Below are 18,256 nucleotides of genomic sequence, written 5' to 3' on the forward strand. Positions count from 1 at the left end.
ATTTTTTAAGATTTATTTGACAGAGGGAGAGAGAGAACACAAGTAGGGGGAGTAGCAGGCAGAAGGAGAGGGAGAAGCAGGCTCCCCACTGAGCAGGGGGTGATCCCAGGACCCTGAGATCATGACCTGAGCTGAAGACAGATGCTTAACCAACTGAGCCGCCCACGCACTCCTGACTCATTCTACAATGTCAGCATTACTCTGAAAGCCAGAAAAAGTCCAAAAACACTACAGACCAATACCCCTTATGAACACTGATGCAAAAATCCTCAACAGAATGTTGGCAAACAGAATTCAGCAGCCTATTAAAAGGACTATATGCCATGACCAAGTAGGATTTATTCCTGGAATGCAAGGATGGTTTAACATATGAAAATTATTTGCTATTACAAATAATGCTCTGATGAACATGCTTGCATTTAAAACTATGTGCAAAAAAATAAAAAAATAAAAACAAAATAAAACTATGTGCATTATTTTCTGATTTATTCCTCAGCATAAATTACTAGAAGCAAAGTTGCTCTATTAAAAGATTTACATGGTTTTACGGATTTTGATATATATATTACACAGTTATCCTACAGAAAAGCTTGCCAATTTGGACATCCACAAGAAGTGATTGACATTGTAAGAGTGGGCACTCTTGACATTAATCCTATCATAAGTCCTCTGGTCCTCCAAAGGGACCACAGGAAAATAGAATGGTTCTCTTTCAGAGACATAAATTATGGTAGTTATGGGCCATTTCATGAAGAACCAAATTCCATTTTAGGAAGCTACACTGCTAGAGGCAAATCTTAGAACTGTCCCTGCTGGACCTTCCATCTGTGGGCCCTAAATACCCTTCCCTCCATCAGTCTTCCCATTAATGTGAGACTATGCCCAGGTCCCGTTCTTTCAGTTTTCTCCCAACTAAATATAACTTGGGACTTGGGTGTTGGTGACTGTCAATGTCATTGCAATTTATGACAGGCCTTTTCCTGTGTTTAGTGTAGAAAACAAAAATTGAAACAAACAAAAGAAGACAACAAAAACCTCTTGGGGAACAGTCCATGTATCTTTTTTTTCTCCACATATATAGGACAGCCAGAGGATAGAAAGTTTCTTAGCATCTTTTAACTTCTCCAAACCCATTCTATTTGTTCTTGTGTAAGAATATAAAAGCCTATATCCAGAAACCCCAACCTTCTTTTCTCTCCTAGTAAATAGCTAGATTTCTCTACAGAGAATACACTGGTGGTTGCCAGAGGGGAAGGATTGGGGGAGGGGCAAATGGGTGAAGAGGAGCAAGAGATACAGGCTTCTAGTTGTAGAATGGATAAATCATGGGAATAAAAGGCACAGAATAGGGAATGTAGTCAATGATATTGTAATGGTGGGTGTTGTACGTTGTATGGTGACAGGTGGTAGCTACACTGTGGTTAGCAGAGCATAAGGTATAAACTTGTTGAATTACTATGTTGTACACCTATAACAAATGTAACATTGTGTGTCAACTGTATTTAGGGGAAAAAAGCTAGATTTCTCCTAAGAGATCTCAGGAGATAGTTGAGGTAATTATCTAGGCTAAGAAAAATTATAGAACAGAAATGAAAAAGAGGTCAATCCTGATTTTCACCTCATGAAAGTAAAATATGTATATGGTAAAATGTTCAAACAGTACACAAGAGTATACATGAAAAGTAACAAGTTTCTTGCTATGTAAGACCGCTAGTCCCTCTCCTCAGGGGTAAGCATGGTTAACAGTTGTGAATGTATCATTCCAGAAATTTCCTAAGCATATACAAGTTATTGTGAACATCAATTTTACACATGTGATCATCCTATCCATGATTTCCTGCACTTCACCCTTTTTCCCCTCAATAATAGATCTTGATAGTTTCAAATCAACACTTATAAATCTATGTCAGTTTTCTCAACACATAGGTTACTATGTCTATTATATGGGTAATACCATTTCTTTAGCCATACGGACATTTAGATTGCTTCCAGGTTGCCATATAAACTTTGCCTCAATGAACATCTTTTATTATACATCTTTATGGTAGTGCACACCTACAGGATACAATCTTAAACATTAGGGGTGCCCGGGTGGCTCAGTAGATTAAGGATCTGACTCTTGATCTCGGCTCAGGTCATGATCTCAGGGTTGTCAGATCAAGTCCCAGTTTGGGTTCCACACTGGGGCCATGGAGCCTGCTTAAGATATTCTCTCTCTCTCTCTCTCTCTCTCTCTCTCTCTCTCTCTCCCTCCCTCCCTCTCCCACTGCCCCTCCCCCCTTAAAAAAAAACCCTTAGGCATGAAATTATTGGGTCCGAGGAAACATATGTTTAAAATATTGGAAAACATTGCCAGACTGCTCTTCAAATTGTCTGTGCCCTTAAGCAGATTTTGTTCTTTGGCAAGGCAAAAGAGTGTTTTTAACTCTTACTTGCACACATTAAGAAATAAAGACTTTAAAAGTAGCAACTGCTTATTATATCTGTTGCATATGGAGAATGACTAAACTATTGTACATACAAATTATGTCAGGAGTCCAGCTGCCTGATGGTGGTTTGTCACTAGCACTGGTTAGCTGGCTTTTCAGAGACAAAATAAAGCAGAAAGCTGCATTTTGTTCAGCAAGCCTGGCTTTCCATTAACTTTCCATTTATAGTATTAGTTGTATGGGCAACAAGCCTATCTGGCTACAAGGAGATAACATATTCTGTTGTCTTAATAAAACAACACAAAACAGTGAAACTGATAGGAAAGAAGCAGAGAGGTTTTGCCAAATAGTAAGGAATTTCAAACCTGCCAGCCTGCCCACTTTCAAATGTCTAAGGCATTATGGTCAAGGTAGAACCATTTCCAAGAGAGACAAGTAAGTCTACAGGGTGAAGCGATCATTTTCATGGTAGACCGGGAAGTGTCTTTACCATAACCATGAGCTTTTCACTCTGGCAGTGCTGCCGACTAGCTGATGTGTTGCCTGGCTCATAGTCGCTCAGTAACTATTGCTGTGGCCTGCACATCCTGTATACTGTGTAGGTTCTTCATGCCTTAACAACCAGCTTTCATTCTGGGCCCACCTATGGCGACTCAGTATGGTCAGGCATTCCTACTGTCCTTTCCCTAGTTTGCCTACAGGAAATGATGCACCTCTAGGAAAGAGCCACCCCCACTGGAACCTTTTCCCTCCTGCCCTGTAAGGACCTAGTGGGATGGAGAGCCTTTAGAACGAGAATGAGGGAGCTCTCCTAAACTTGCTTCACTGCACATGTAACTACTGAACTAAGGATATCTTAGAAGGAAATGAAGTACAGGCACTAGTATCCTCTCCATTTTACTAGTGAGAAAAATGAGGCACAAAGTTAAGTAACTTCTATGGTTACCTAGCTAGCAAATGGCACCAAAGAATGGAGATTTAAACCCTGTTCTGACACCAAACCCTACTACCCACCCCCATTCCTTTCTTTCACTATATGGACAGGCTGCATTTCCATACTTCTCCTCCACCAGCTAAAAAGGGAAAAGTTAGCAGCATACCATGCTTGGAACTCACAAACAATGATTTTGAAATGCAGGGCATATGTTACCTTGTCAGAATCTTGAATTATTTTAACATTCTCTGTACCAAATTTTTCACCATAAAGTTTAACGAGTCTCAGGGAAATCTCCGAGAGGCCGGTGAGCTTTGGTTCTTTATAGATGTACTCTTTCCCATCTTCTTCTTCAAAAAAGGACTATTATAGAGTGAAACACACAATCACGTATATAAATGGTCTGAGCAAGCATAGCATTTAAAGAAAATGTACAAAATAGCAATAGTATGTATGCAATACATTTTATTTTAGTTTTTTTTTTTTTTTTACGAAATACATTTTAAATAATACTGAAAGCCATGGGGGCTTTATTTAAATAAAAAAGTTCCCTTTTTTAACTTCAAAGAAGTAAGAATTTTCATATTCACAGGCATATGGACATATCATTGGCCTGAAGATTTCCACTCTAGGTTTTTCTCATTCCCTGTCATACTTACCTGTTTATTTGAAAGCTTTCAGGGCTACATATTAAATATATACTTTAAGAAGTTCAACAGAAAGTGAAACTGAGGGAAAAACTCAAATCTTCTATGCTGTACTCTGACCTAATGGTTCTAGATACAGAAACCAAAGTGAACTTTACACCTACAGAGGCTTCTGGCTATTGTGATAGGCACTCTATCCAGGCAGACTCCAAGAACCAATACCCGCTGCTATAGCAATCTGATAATTCAAAGGTGAATGTTTAAAAAGAAAAACAACTTTATGAATGGAAGTATACTTACTTGGCCATAAAAGGCAACTCTGAAGAAAGTCCCTAAAAGTCTCTTTTTTGTATGCATAACCTCTAGAACTTTTGTGTAAGCTCCATGAAGAGTTCTATAAACTTGAGTAAGTTTCTGAAAAAGGAGAATATACAAATCAGCTTTGTCTTTTGGTTAATTACTAAATGGCAAACATATACGCGTGGCGGGCTGGTGGGCAGAGGGAAGTAACACTATTTCCTTTTCAAAATGGTCTTGTTGGGGTCAGCCACTCTCCACTCCCCTATCCCTTTATCACAATTAGACAAAATTCCTCAACCACATTAGGTCTAAGGGTAGAACAGAAAATGGTCAAATAATCATTTCTATTGTATATGTATCTGTGTATTTCTAAATTCTAAATATCATGCTTCATTTCATGCATATCTCAATGGTAATGTCTACTTTAAACATACTGTATTATTGACTACTATTTTCTATATGTCTGAATTAGTTCAACTGAAAGAGAAGCCAAATGCTTTGCTTGAGTCTTTGTAACAGAGATGAGAAATAAAAATTCATGCAAAAACTTCTGGAGATAAAAACAAATGCAGATAAAGTCAAGCTCAGAGAAAGAGCAGAAGCTGGGAATGGTTTCTCTCTCCCATTTTTGGATGAAGAAGCAAGGTGGAGTGATTCAGCAAAGTGATGCTAGAGAGATCTGGACCCTTCCAATTGGCAGCCCCAGGAATGTAGTGGACCACCAAGAGAGGAAACCAAAAAAAAAAAAAAAAAAAGGCAGATACAAAAATAAGCATATATGCCTCAGTGAGGACTGCTTTTATACAAGCTTACAGAAGTTTTCAAATAACATATTCATCTGTATAGCCACAAAAAGGGAGTACGTTGTACAAAGAACATTATTAAGAATGTGAAAAGACAACCTATAGAATGGAGAAAATATTTGCCTATTACAGATTTGATAAAGGTTTACTATCAGAAAACATAAAGAACTCTCAGGGGTGCCTGGGTGGCTAAGCTGGTTGGGTTTCCAACTTGATTTTGGCTCAGATCATGATTTCAGGGTGGTGGGATTGAGCCCGTGGCGGGGATCCCTGCTCAGTGGGGAGTCTGCTTTAGATTCTTTCCTTCTCCCTCTCCCTGCGCTTGTACATATATCCTCTCTCTCTAAATAGATAGATAAATAGATAGATAGATAGATAGATAAATTCTTTAAAAAAAATAAAGAACTCTCACAATTCAAGAACAAAAAGACCAACGACCCAACTTAAAAATGGGCAAAGGTCTTGAATAGACATTTCTCCAAAGAAGACATGCAAATGGCTAACAAGCACATAAAAAGATGTTCAAAATCATTGGTCACAAGGAAATACAAATCAAATGCCACAATGTGGTAACACTTCACATCCACAGCCACATAAGGCGGCTTTAATGAAAAACCCAAAACAACAAATGTGTTGAGAATGTGGAATGTATACGTGAATGGTGGGAAGGGAAAAGGGAAAACAGTTTGGTGGTTACTTAAAAAGTTAAACAATGGGGCAGCCCAGGTGGCTCAACAGTTTAGCACCACCTTCAGCCCACTGTGTGATCCTGGAGACCCGGGATTGTGTCCCATATCAGGCTCCCTGCATGGAGCCTGCTTCTCCCTCTGCCTGTGTCTTTGCCTCTCTCTCTTTCTCTCTGTGTCTCTCATGAATAAATAAATAAAATTTTTTTATTAATTTTTTTAAATTTATTTATGATAGTCACACAGAGAGAGAGAGAGAGAGAGGCGGAGACATAGGCAGAGGGAGAAGCAGGCTCCATGCACCAGGAGCCCGATGTGGGATTCGATCCCAGGTCTCCAGGATCGCGCCCTGGGCCAAAGGCAGGCGCCAAACCGCTGCGCCACCCAGGGATCCCAATAAATAAAATCTTTAAAAAAAAGTTAACGAATTATCCTATGACCCATTGCTAGGTATATACCCAAGATAAATGAAAACATATGGCCACACCAAAACTTATACACAAATGTCTACAACAGCAACTATTCATAATAGCCAAAAGGTGAAAACAACCCAAATGTCTGTCAAAGGATAAATGGATAAACAAATTGTGGCATATCCATGCAATAGAAAATCATTCAGCCATAAAAAGGAATGAAGTTCTGATCCATGCTACGACTTGGTTGAACCTCTAAATATTATGCTAAGTGAAAGAAGCCAGACACAAAAGGTCACATCTTTATTAATCCCTCTTTATGACGCATCCAGAATAGGCAAATCCATAGACACACAAAGCAGATTAGTGGTTACCAGGGAATGACGGGTGGAGTGGAGAGTGATTACTTCGTGGGTAAGGAAGGGTTTCTCTGGGATGATGAAAATGTTTTCAAACTAGAGAGAGGTGGTGGGTTCGGAGTATCACAAATGCACTAAGTGATCCTGAACTGTATACTTTAAAATGGTTAATTGTATGTTATATGAATTTCACCTCCATAAAAAAGGGCAGCACAGAAACAGTTGAGCTCAATTGGAGGGAAATTTTCCTTATCTTTATGGCTGCTATCTCTGACACTTTTCAGCCTATCCCATAGAGTAAAAAATTATACATCGGTGTCTTAGAAACAATGACTATAGGGGATCCCTGGGTGGCGCAGCGGTTTGGCGCCTGCCTTTGGCCCAGGGCGCGATCCTGGAGACCCGGGATCAAATCCCACGTCGGGCTCCCGGTGCATGGAGCCTGCTTCTCCCTCTGCCTGTGTCTCTGCCTCTCTCTCTCTCTCTGTGACTATCATAAATAAATAAATAAAAAATTAAAAAAAAAAAGAAACAATGACTATACCTTATATAGAATGCCAGGGGATCTGCATAGACCTTTACAAGCCTACAAGGAAACAGGGGTAGTGTCCCTATAAAAAAAATGCTTCCTTTCATGTGTAGAGAAGATATTTTTTCTTCCCTATTAGTTGATTGAGTAGCAAAATGCTCCCTGGGTTTCTAATAGCCTGATCTTCAAGTTAGTAAGAAAATAGGGACTATTGACATTTTACAAAGGTTTTAAGGATATAATCCTTCGATAAAAGGGGCAGTGCCATTTCTTTTCTTGTCTCATGGGCTATTCTTTGCCACCTCTATGACCTAGGTTTAATTGTTCAACTCCTGCTTATTAATAGAATCACTGGAACTCCACTATGATTTTTTAGGCATGCCCTATATACACCAAAAGTATGGCAAAGAGAAAAAGGCTTAGAACCCGGGAAGAAAAAATGAGTTTGATCAGAGCCAGTCTGAAGCAGAGATTAGAACACTCTGCAGATGATATCAAATGTATGTATGTTTGGGATCCCTGGGTGGCGCAGCGGTTTGGCGCCTGCCTTTGGCCTAGGGCGCGATCCTGGAGACCCAGGATCGAATCCCACATCGGGCTCCCGGTGCATGGAGCCTGCTTCTCCCTCTGCCTGTGTCTCTGCCTCTCTCTCTCTCTCTGTGACTATCATAGATAAATAAAATTTAAAAAAAAAAAAAAAAAAAAAAAAAAAACAAATGTATGTATGTTTTAAATAAAGGGGGGGGGGCTTGAATCCTAAATCACCCCTTCCCAGCATAATAGGGGTAGGAGTTATGATATGGACTCAGAGACTTGAATATAAAACATTCCTGTTCAGAGTGGGTGGCAACAGGTGCTCATTATAGTACTGGTCTTTATTAATTACCCTTTATCAACAGCTTTGGCTGGCAGACTACATTGGAAAAAACTCGTCATGGTAGGACTATTACTAGTGCCTTAATTACCTCTGCCATTGTCATCTGCCAGCCTCTTCAGTCTCCCCATGAAATTGCAAAGAATAAGTCTATGCCTCTTCCTAGGGCAACATGGAAATTTAATAGCTTTTTTGAGTGAAGATTTGGTGAAAACAGTGAATTTTTTATGCCCTGAGGGGAAGTGGCAGTGGGTGGGTGGGGGAGTGACTGCTAGATTAAAATGTTTCAAGAATCCCTTATATAATCGAAATTTAAACTTGTATTTTGGAGTTTAGCCCTTAATTTCATTTGGAAAATTTAAATGAATGTAAGGTAGGATCCTCATTTTGGGATTTCACAAGATTTCTAAAATATGAGCTTTCAAATTGGACAAATGTGTCAAAACAATATACTGAGTATCCATAGTCTATAATAAAATACAAATGCCATAATATAATTAACCTTCTAATTCTCAGAGGACACAAGGTAGAGGGATAGGGGCATAACTACACGACTGTTCTTATTTTTCCAAGACCAAAATAAAATACACTTTAGAAAAAAATAAATAAAATAAAATAAATTAATTTAAAAAATACACTTTAGGCCAATGATGCAAATATTTAAATTACCTACCTCAAATTCACGACGTTTCTCATAAATTGGAATGATCAACTTGGAAATCTCAGATATTACTTCATAGCGTTCTGCTTTCCATAAGCCATCCACACATTGTTCTAGCAACTCCAGCAAAACTTCCTGCATTAAGAGCAAAATGCAATCAGGAATTAGAGATGGTTTGAGAGTTTTGAATAAATAAATTTTGAACCATTTCAAGTTCACAGAGAACAAATAGAAAGTGCACAGAAAGAGCAGGCTTGGGGATCCCTGGGTGGTGCAGTGGTTTGGTGCCTGCCTTTGGCCCAGGGTGCGATCCTGTAGACCCAGGATCGAATCCCACATCGGCTCCCAGTGCATGGAGCCTGCTTCTCCCTCTGCCTATGTCTCTGCCTCTCTCTCTCTCTCTCTCTGTGACTATCATAAAAAAAAAAAGAGCAGGCTTGTGTAACTCTATTTTCTAAATCAAATACTTGGAATATTTGAAATTGAAACTCTTCTTAAAAATATGAAAGTAATACTGACAATAGTGAAGTGTACCTATTTATTTTTTTACTCACACAATGAAGATATGAACTTTACTTAAAAATGTCACCCATTAAGAAGGAGTATCTTTAAAAGGGGATTCACTGTTTGTTCCAAACTGAGGATGACTGAACGTCTGATGGGGTAAATCCCATTAAGCCTAGGAATGTTCATTGTTTCTTTTTTATACTGAAGTTATATTTATACATAATATAACAGTCTTGAAAAGACTTGACAACTTTCAAGCTGTTGTGTTAGTGATACAGGTGTTTATGAAAATGAAGTAATTTTGGTCAAGAATGCTTCCTTCCTGACTGTTGGCCCTAAAACTAAGGAGAGTGAGAGAATAGCTCAAGATAGAGATCTCTGTCCTTGCCAGAATGCTAACAGCTGCGATAAATTATTTTATGAACCACCATCTCATGTTCTCAACGATAAGATGAAGCCCATTCCTGATGCTAGCCATAAATCTTAACAGCTTGTTTCTATCTTGAAGAGATGTTCTCGAGACTTAGAGAACTAAATGCTAAAATGGTTCTTCCTGTGTGCCCTAAATTTAGGCAATCCTGAACTCAAACTTCTTCCTAAACTGGTTCTTTCACTTGTGTTTTCTATCCAATTAGGGGCAACACCCTATGAACCCTTAGCTAGAAAACCCAAGAGAAGCTTTGATTTAGCCCCTGGGATGGGCTGAAGTGTGTCCCTCAAAAAGAGACGTTGAAATCCTAACCTCCGGTTAGCTCAGAATGTGAACTTTTTGGAAATATGGTCACTGTGGGTATAATTAGTTATGGCAAAGTCATACTGGAGTAGGGGAGGCCCTTAATCCAATATGGCTGGGATCCTCATGAAAAGACAGAGACTCAGGGAGCACACCCTGTGACGACAGAGGCAGAGTAAAGCAGCGAGTCAAGGAGTGCCAGAAACCAGCTAAGAAGAGGTGAGGAAAAGATCGTCCCCCAGAGTGTCAGTGCCACTGACACCTTGATTTCAGACTTCTAGGTGCTTAGAGCTGTGAGACAAGACATGTGCAGACTTTGTTATGGCAGCTCCGGAAAACCAATGTACACTCTCTCCACTCATCCTCTAATCAGCTTATCACCAACTTCTGCCAGTTTTATTTCCTAAATATTTCTCAAATCTGACCCTCTCTCTCCACTTCTCCTCTCACTGCTAAGGTTTAAGACCTCGTTATTTTTTTCTAATTGATCTTCCTGCTTCCAGCCTTAGCACTTATAAATATCTATCTTCTGCCATAGGCTTCTGATTCCAATGTAAATCAGACCATGACCCTCTCCCCTTCTGAAAAATCTCATGTTGGCTACCCCTTTGTTCATAGAGCAAAGGACAAGTTCTTTCATGAGGCTTCCAATAGTCTGGCTGACACTTCTGTAATCTTATTCATCATGCCCAGCATTGTGCTTGTTTTTCCAACAATGAACCATGAGTAGTTCTCCTGCAGCACCCCAGTGTTGCCTTAACTGTATGCTGTGCCCTCTGTCCTTTACCCTCCTTCACTTGGTTAACCCCTCTAAGACAGCAAAGGTATCACCTCTTCTGGGATCCTTCTAATCAGCACAGACTAGCAAAACACTAGATACCTTTTATCCTATTCTGAGAATTCACTGAGTGGATATATATCACTCTACTTGCCTATGTATCTGACTTTCAAATAGGCTGTGACTCTTCAAGAGTAGTAACAATATCTTATTTATATTGGTTTCCTTTTTAAAATGATTATTGAGGTATATTTTAAATTAAAATTTGCCAACATATACTATAACACTCAGTGCTCATCCCATCATGTGCCCTTCATAATGCCCATAACCCAGTTACCCCAGCCCCCCATCCACCTCTCCTCCAGCAACACTCAGTTTGTTTCCTAGAGTTAAGAGTCTCTCATGGTTTGTTTTCCTCTCTAATTTTTCCTCACTCAGTTGCCCCCCCCATCCCTTATGGTCCCTTTCACTATTTCTTATATTCCACATATGAGTGAAACCATTTATATTGGTTTCTTTTGTCACTAGTACAGTGGCAGTGGATAGATGTTCATTAAATGCTGCTACTTGAGTAAATGTATATTAACATTTAATAGTCAAATTAAAATTTCTATCAACAGTGGGAAGGAAGAACTTTGGGGGAATTAAATATCTGTTACAAATTAGTGAGTTCCCCTCAAACAAAACAAAACAAAACAAAAAACCGAAAATAAACAAAAATTCCCCACAAAATAGTGAGTCCCAGGAATATAAAGCTGGTTTGTAACAGGAAAAAAAAATCACTGTAATATACAGAACAAAGCAGAATAAAAGAGAAAAATGGTACCTGCAACAATAGATGCAGAAAAAGCATTTGAAAAAAACTCAACATCCCTTCATGATATTAAAAAAGAACTCTCAGGAAACAAGAACTAGAAGAGACCTTCCTCAATCTGATAAACAGCATCTACGAGAAACCTATGGGCTGAACACTCTTCTAAGTCTGAGAATGAGTCAAGATGTCTGCTCTCACCACCTGAATTTGACATTATGCTCAAGGTCCTAGCCGGTGCAAGAAAGCAACAAAAAGAAAGAAAAGGCATATAGACTGGTGAATGTAAAACTGCCTGTCTGTGCAGATGACATGATTGTATGTATAGAAAAACCTAAGGAATATACAAACTACTAGAACTAATACGCGTATTTAGCAAAGTTGCAGATTATAAGACCAACATACAAAAATCAACTGTAGTGATATATATCAACAACAACAAACTGAAAAATAAAGCAACACTATTTACTGTGGCAGCAGAACATCAATTATCTAATAAGAAATCCAGTGAAAGGCTTCAACCCTGAAAATCACAAAATGCTGCTGGGAGAAATTAACGATGACCCAAATAAATGTTCATTGAAAGATTCAACATTGTTAAGCTCGCCATTCTGCATGTGCTGATATAGAAATTTAACAAAATCTCCAAAAAACTTTCAGCAGGCTATTTTGAGGAAATCAGAAAAGAGGATTCTCAATTTTATATGGAAAATCAAAGGATGTAGAATAGCCAAAATGACTTTGAAAAAAAAAGTTGGAGGGCTCACACTATCTGATCTCAAGACTTAGAGAGTAATCAAGATCTAATATATCAAGATGGACAACTAGGTCAGTGCTACAGAACAGAGTCCAGAAATAGGCTGCACACATATAAAGAACTGAAATTTGACCAAGGTGCCAAAGTAATTCAATCAGACAAAAGGAGAGTTTCATTTCTCCCCATATGGTATGAATCATCTAAATCTGTCTTGAACCTTGCCTTGACCTCTATCCAATTCCATGCTCAAAAATGAATTTTACATTATAGACCTAAATATAAAACTGATAAAGTTTATAGAAGAAAATGTAAGGGGTGTGCCTGGCTGGCTCAGTCGGAGGAGTGTGTGACTCTTGATCTTGGGGTCATGAGTTTGAACCCCACATTGGGTGTAGAGATTACTTAAGAATAAAATCTTTTTAAAAAATTAAGAATAAAATCTTTTTAAAAAAGTGTAAGACAATACCTTTACAATCTTGAGCTAAGCAAAATTTTCTCAGACCAGACACAAAAAGAACAAAACACTAAAGGTGGTAAACTGGACTTCATCAAAATAAAAACTTTGGGTTCAATAAAAGACTCAATTAAGAAATGAATAAACAAATCAAAGAGAAATTTGCAGCCCATATATCTGGCAAAGAACTGATATCCAGAAAATATTTAACAATAAATTAAAAAAAAAAAGAAAAAAAATGCCTGCAAAAAAAACAATAAAAAATGAACAATGTCATTTCTAAAACTAGGCAAAAGACTTAAACACACATTTTACAAGAGAAGATATATGAAAGGCAAAGAAGCACACAAAAAAGTGCTCAACGTCATTAGTTATTAGGAAAACATAAATAATAGGGCTCCTGGGTGGTTCAGTCGGTTAAGGATCCGACTCTTGACCTCAGTTCAGGTCTTGATCTCGGGGTCATGATTTCAAGCCCCATGTTGGGCTCCGCACTGGGCATGGAGCCTGCTTAAAAAAAGAAAAGGAAAATATAAATTAAAAAAAAAACACAATGAGATACCAATACATGCCTAACAGAATGGCAAAATCAAAAAAAGATTAGCAACATCAGATGTCGGTGAGGGTATGGAGCAGCTGAAATTCTCATCCATTACTGGTGGAAGTATAAAGTGGTCCAACCACTCTGAAAACTCTTTGGCAACTTCTTAGAAAATTAAATATACAACTTCCTTAGAATCCAGTAATTTCACTCCTTAGGTATTTATCCAAGAAAAATGAAAGCAGATGTCCACAAAAGGGTACAGATAAGAATGTTTAAAGCAGCCTAATTAAAAACAACCCCAAAATAGAAACAATCCAAAATTCATAAACAGGAGAATGGGTTCAAAAACATCAATTAGCAACACAATGGTATATTGTTTAGTGATGAAAAAGAACAAACTTTTTCTATAACTCAACAACATGGATGTATCTGAAAAAAATTAGGTTAAGCAAAAGAAGCCAGACACAAAAGGGTATGTACTGAATGGAATGAATGACCCCATTTTTTATGACACCAGTACAAGCAAAACTAATATATGGCAATTGAAATTAAGTGGTTGGGGGGAGACTGGCTGCAGATTGGGCACGAGAGAAGTTTCTGCGAGAATGGATGTATTCATTATTTTTGCTTCTGGTGGGATGTTACATGGATGCACACAACTGTCAAAACTTATCAAACTATTCACTTACGAATGTGCATTTCACTGTATGTTAATTACATCTTTAAAAAAACTACTGTACATCAAAGGTCAGAAATGCAGTTTCAGAAGCAAATTAGATTTGATTACCATTGGTTTAATTCACATATTTAAATATAGGCACTAAATAGAAAACCGTTTGTAATTTTCATTTCAATAAAACTCATAAATCAGTGTCAGTTATTTTTCCATTGGCTTGGGCATGAGGAGGAACCCTTCTCACATAAGCTGAAATGTGCAAAGGCTCTTTTTGAACATGATTCTCTCTGTATACGTATCAAAGAAATGTCTAAATTATTACTGTAGAACACACAAGAATTCCAACAAATGTGTTTACATAGAAAACAGATCATAGTTCTATGACTAATAAGAAATGTTACTGTTCTTGAGAGTGAAAGAGTCAGGCTCACGGCTATTTCTATGAATAAGTTGAAGCTGTTATTTGGAAGACAAAAATGTTACTTCAGTTGTGCTGAACCTTTTATCTTCCACTAACTCCCCTGAAACCTTCCACTGTCAGCCCATAACAAATGGAGGTCTCTGGGAAATCACCAAGGTCCAACTAGGACCAAAAATAAATAAATAAATAAGTGAATTAACTTATGCAAAGCTTCACAATCAAAAATTGAGCTGGAATTAAAATTCAAGTTTCTTGAGTATCTGTTATGATTGACTTAGCAAACATGCCCTAAATATCTACTCTTCTAGGTTCTGGGGCAAAAGGTAATGTCACTGTCAAGTAGGCCAGCAATCAAGTCTGATGTTCATGTGGCACTTAATGAGTTACAAAGAGCCTTCACATTTATTTTGAAGTGACTGAGATGATGTATTGTCCTAATGTTACTGATGAGGTGAGAGACCCTATAGAAAGAGTAGCCAAAGCTTCTAGGCATGTCATTTTAGCTAAATGAGCCAGAGCTAACTTGAGATTGTCTTGTATTAAAAAAAAAAAAACAACAATTCATAAAGTATAATAAAGTATGTATCTGTCACTTCAACCTGATTGCTTAGGTTTCTTAACACAACTTAAAAAAATAAACTTATTTAAACAGGACTATAGCCCCTTGAAGTTCTGCTTTTGTTCTTTTTTTTCATCTTCTTATTCTTTGCAAACTTCTCTGTGGTTCAGTCTTTGGTTCTCTGGTCTTCACTGGCTATGTTATCTCCCATCCTCACTCTTTGCTTTTTGGCTCTCACACAGATAACTTCCAGATGTGGATCTCCAACCCTGAACTCCCTCCTCAGATTTGGTTCCAAACTTCTAATGGCCTGATGGTTATTTCCATCTCGATAAGTTTCTACTTCAAATTCAACACACACCAAAAACAGAATTTGTTGCTTTCCCTGGAAAATCATTCACCTGTGGTTTTTCTGGAATAGCCAAACCCCAAAGCTCAGAGCTACCTTTGATTCTTTGCCTTCCACAGCCAGCAGGACTTCCTCTTCATAGTGTTTTGTGACTGTCAGCCTGTGGGTTTTGGCCCTGACTGCCTTCTCTGGACTCCTAGGCATCACTCTCTCTAGCCTATGCCTTCAATATGTCTCCCATATTACCACCAAATTACCCTCTCTTCTTCCTTGCTTTCAGCCTGCCATTATTCTGCCCCAAAACCTTTGAGAGCAATTCAACATTCTGCTGAATAAAGCCCAAATGTTCCAAGTTTCTAAAAAATCTGACCTCACTTACTTCTCTTCTCTAAGGTGAATCCATTGGGTTTAGCCAAAAGGATCCATTCCATGGCGCCAAGGCCTTATACTATCCCACCTCATAGCTTTTGTCCCTGATACTCTCCTCCTCTGTCAGACTGCCTTCACAGAGTCTTCTTTCTTCACCCCCCTCTAATCACAGCTTGCTGTTCTATCTCAGCTCAAAGGCATCTCTCTCACCTTTGACCCTACATGGAACACACTGTTTATATTATTCAAATGGTATGGTCTTGTTCCCCACCACCCCATCCCATGTCAGTGCATTAGCTGTTCAGGTAGACAGTGGAGGTCAGGGTTTAGTCCCAGGTAATTATTTTATAGCACCTACATCACCAGGTCCAGAGCCTTGCTCATACGTCAATAAATTTTTTTGACTGACAATCAAAGCTGTTTGGTATCCATGTGAAGTTCACAGCAGAAATTTTCCATTTTTAAAACTACTTTTACGTATCCTCTGCTTCACTGTTACATTGTTAGCTATGTTTTTTTATGGAGTTTTTTCCCAAAGTATGTTGACGCCGATCTGGTTATTGGGATGGTAATTTGAAGATGATAAATATCGCCTAATACCAGACAATAGGAACAGTTCCAGAGGCAGGGCTCCACATTCCAAATAGGGACATCTCTGCCCTGGGCAGTTTTAATGCTTACAGTTCATCAGTCCTTAGTTACCTTCCAAATTAAGTTAGCTGTAATAATTTTTTAATATAAATTTTAAGAAGTTAAATTTATATAACTGGCATTTCAGGGCCTGGAATCTTACTTCACTATAATGGACATCCATCATTCCAGCATCTTCTTTCATTGCTCCTTCTTCATCTATGTTGGGAGTAATTTTCTTGAAGGCTGAACATCCATTAGGGAATAATTCTGTATGGATAGAAAGCAGTGAAATGAATTTATTTTTTTTAAGTGTTTTGTAAATAACAGCCCTATAGGGACTGGTTACCCTCAAAAACAAATACAGATATTTTTGTTTGTGCAGATCGAAATCATAAGTGCAATATTCAGTCTGTAGAGAATTTTACAAATGATTCTCATCCCTACACATCTTACCAGTCTTTTCCTCCCAAAATGAGCTCAACTAACCAACAAGTAAGTTTCACTTGCGACTATGCATCATCTTCAATGGCTAGTATAGTAAATGTTCCCCTCGTGTCATCTAACACTTTGATCCTGTATGTTTCTGGTTTGTACCTAACCAAGGAAGGCATGCGCTTTTCAGGTAACCAGAGAATGAACTTTTGTAACAACTTCTAGTTCCTAACTTCACTGTAGAACTGGAAAAGGAAGTGGGTTGTTGGAGAAAGCCTAGCCTATGATTTGTAAGAGAAGAAAACATATGGCAGGGCTGAAGCATCCTTGGAGAAAAGGGACCAGGCACCAGGAGAATCAGAGCTTCTGGCAGTTGGATAGCTTCAGGTCTATCACTAAGTGTGTGCATTTAGACCTGCTCATCTCTCCAGAGCTGTACAAAGTTTCATCGGCTGTAAAACAGAGATAATGGCTACTTCATGAGAATGAAAGGAATGCAAAGTGTTTAGAACAGACCTTCGCATTTAGGGAGGGCTGAATGAATTATTAATGACCAAAGCTACCAAGAAATAAATAGGCTTTTCCAAGATATGACAACTGTTGCCAGCTGGTATAGTGAGTCTACAGCTGGACCCCTGGGAAGTAGCAAGTGAGCTCAAGCTGAGAACAGCTGCTATAGGATTGTAGACCAAATGGTTCCCATCAAGCAAGAGTCTAGGTATAGGAGGCAGGCCACGTGGCTGTCCTACACGTTCTGGACAGGAGAACACATCCAAAAAACTCCTGTTGTGGCTGCCTTTATTTAGCCTTATGTAAGTGGGCTATAATTTAAGAGTCACAGAAAATCCAGACTCCTTATAAAAGAATCTGCTGGTTAGTAAAAAGTAGCTGGTTGCAAGCGAACAAAAACTGTTGCAATCTATCATTATACAACCTCTGGAATAGTGATGCTTAGAAAGCATGATCTACTCACAGCCAAAGTGCTGGAAAGCTTCCCGAGGTTAGAGGCTGGGGGAAAAAGAAGGAAGATTTAAGAGAGCCAGAGATTTAGGAGATTTCTCAGAATTCTGGTAGAAAAAAGGTCATGTATCAGGGCTTGGATTTTGCCAACTCCGCTTGTCTAAATGAAAGCTAATTAGACATATGTTGTCTGGTAAGATGCTTGAGAGAGCATGAGTTATCAAGGAAGCATGCTTGTAAGGGAGAGAGGGAGATGGAATTTGGGTGAGGGAAGATGGGGTTGTTCTGAAGTTTTTTTTTTTTTTTCAAGAATGGAGAAACACATAGGGAGCAGTCAGTGGATTTCTGTGAAGGAAGGAGAGGCAGAAATGAAAATGAGATCTACTTGGACCCAATGGACTTTAGGGCTGTTTTTGTTCAAAGAAATTAGGTAATAAAAGACCCTGAAGGGCATGATACACTTCATTTCTGAAGATAAGCATGCCTAAAATGGTCTGCTATAGACTTCTAGGAGGATTCTATTCAAAGTGCTGGACCACAAGATAAGGAACCTGCACCAGAATGTAAATCAACACATCATTTCCTTCTCTGATGGAGTCTATGGGGGAAAAAAGTCCACTGAACTGAGTATCATGCCC

The 18,256-nt window shown here is 38.6% G+C and overlaps 1 protein-coding gene across 6 annotated transcripts in view; it reads right to left on the reverse strand.

The window, feature by feature from the left end:
* Positions 1–18,256, reverse strand: part of DOCK11 (dedicator of cytokinesis 11) — a 191,351-nt gene that overhangs the window by 13,563 nt on the left and 159,532 nt on the right. For all 6 annotated transcript variants that reach the window (XR_012026524.1, XR_012026525.1, XM_072817119.1 and 3 more), the window contains 4 exons: positions 16,387–16,493; positions 8,648–8,770; positions 4,311–4,424; positions 3,580–3,726 (listed from right to left, as the gene is read on the reverse strand). Coding sequence is in view for 4 of the 6 variants with exons in the window: in XM_072817119.1 (XP_072673220.1) it covers positions 3,580–3,726; positions 4,311–4,424; positions 8,648–8,770; positions 16,387–16,493 (491 nt within the window). In the remaining 2 variants the exon portion in view is untranslated. The remainder of the gene's footprint in view (positions 1–3,579; positions 3,727–4,310; positions 4,425–8,647; positions 8,771–16,386; positions 16,494–18,256) is intronic.

Source organism: Canis lupus, chromosome X, assembly GCF_048164855.1.
Source record: "Canis lupus baileyi chromosome X, mCanLup2.hap1, whole genome shotgun sequence".
NCBI lineage: Eukaryota > Metazoa > Chordata > Mammalia > Carnivora > Canidae > Canis > Canis lupus.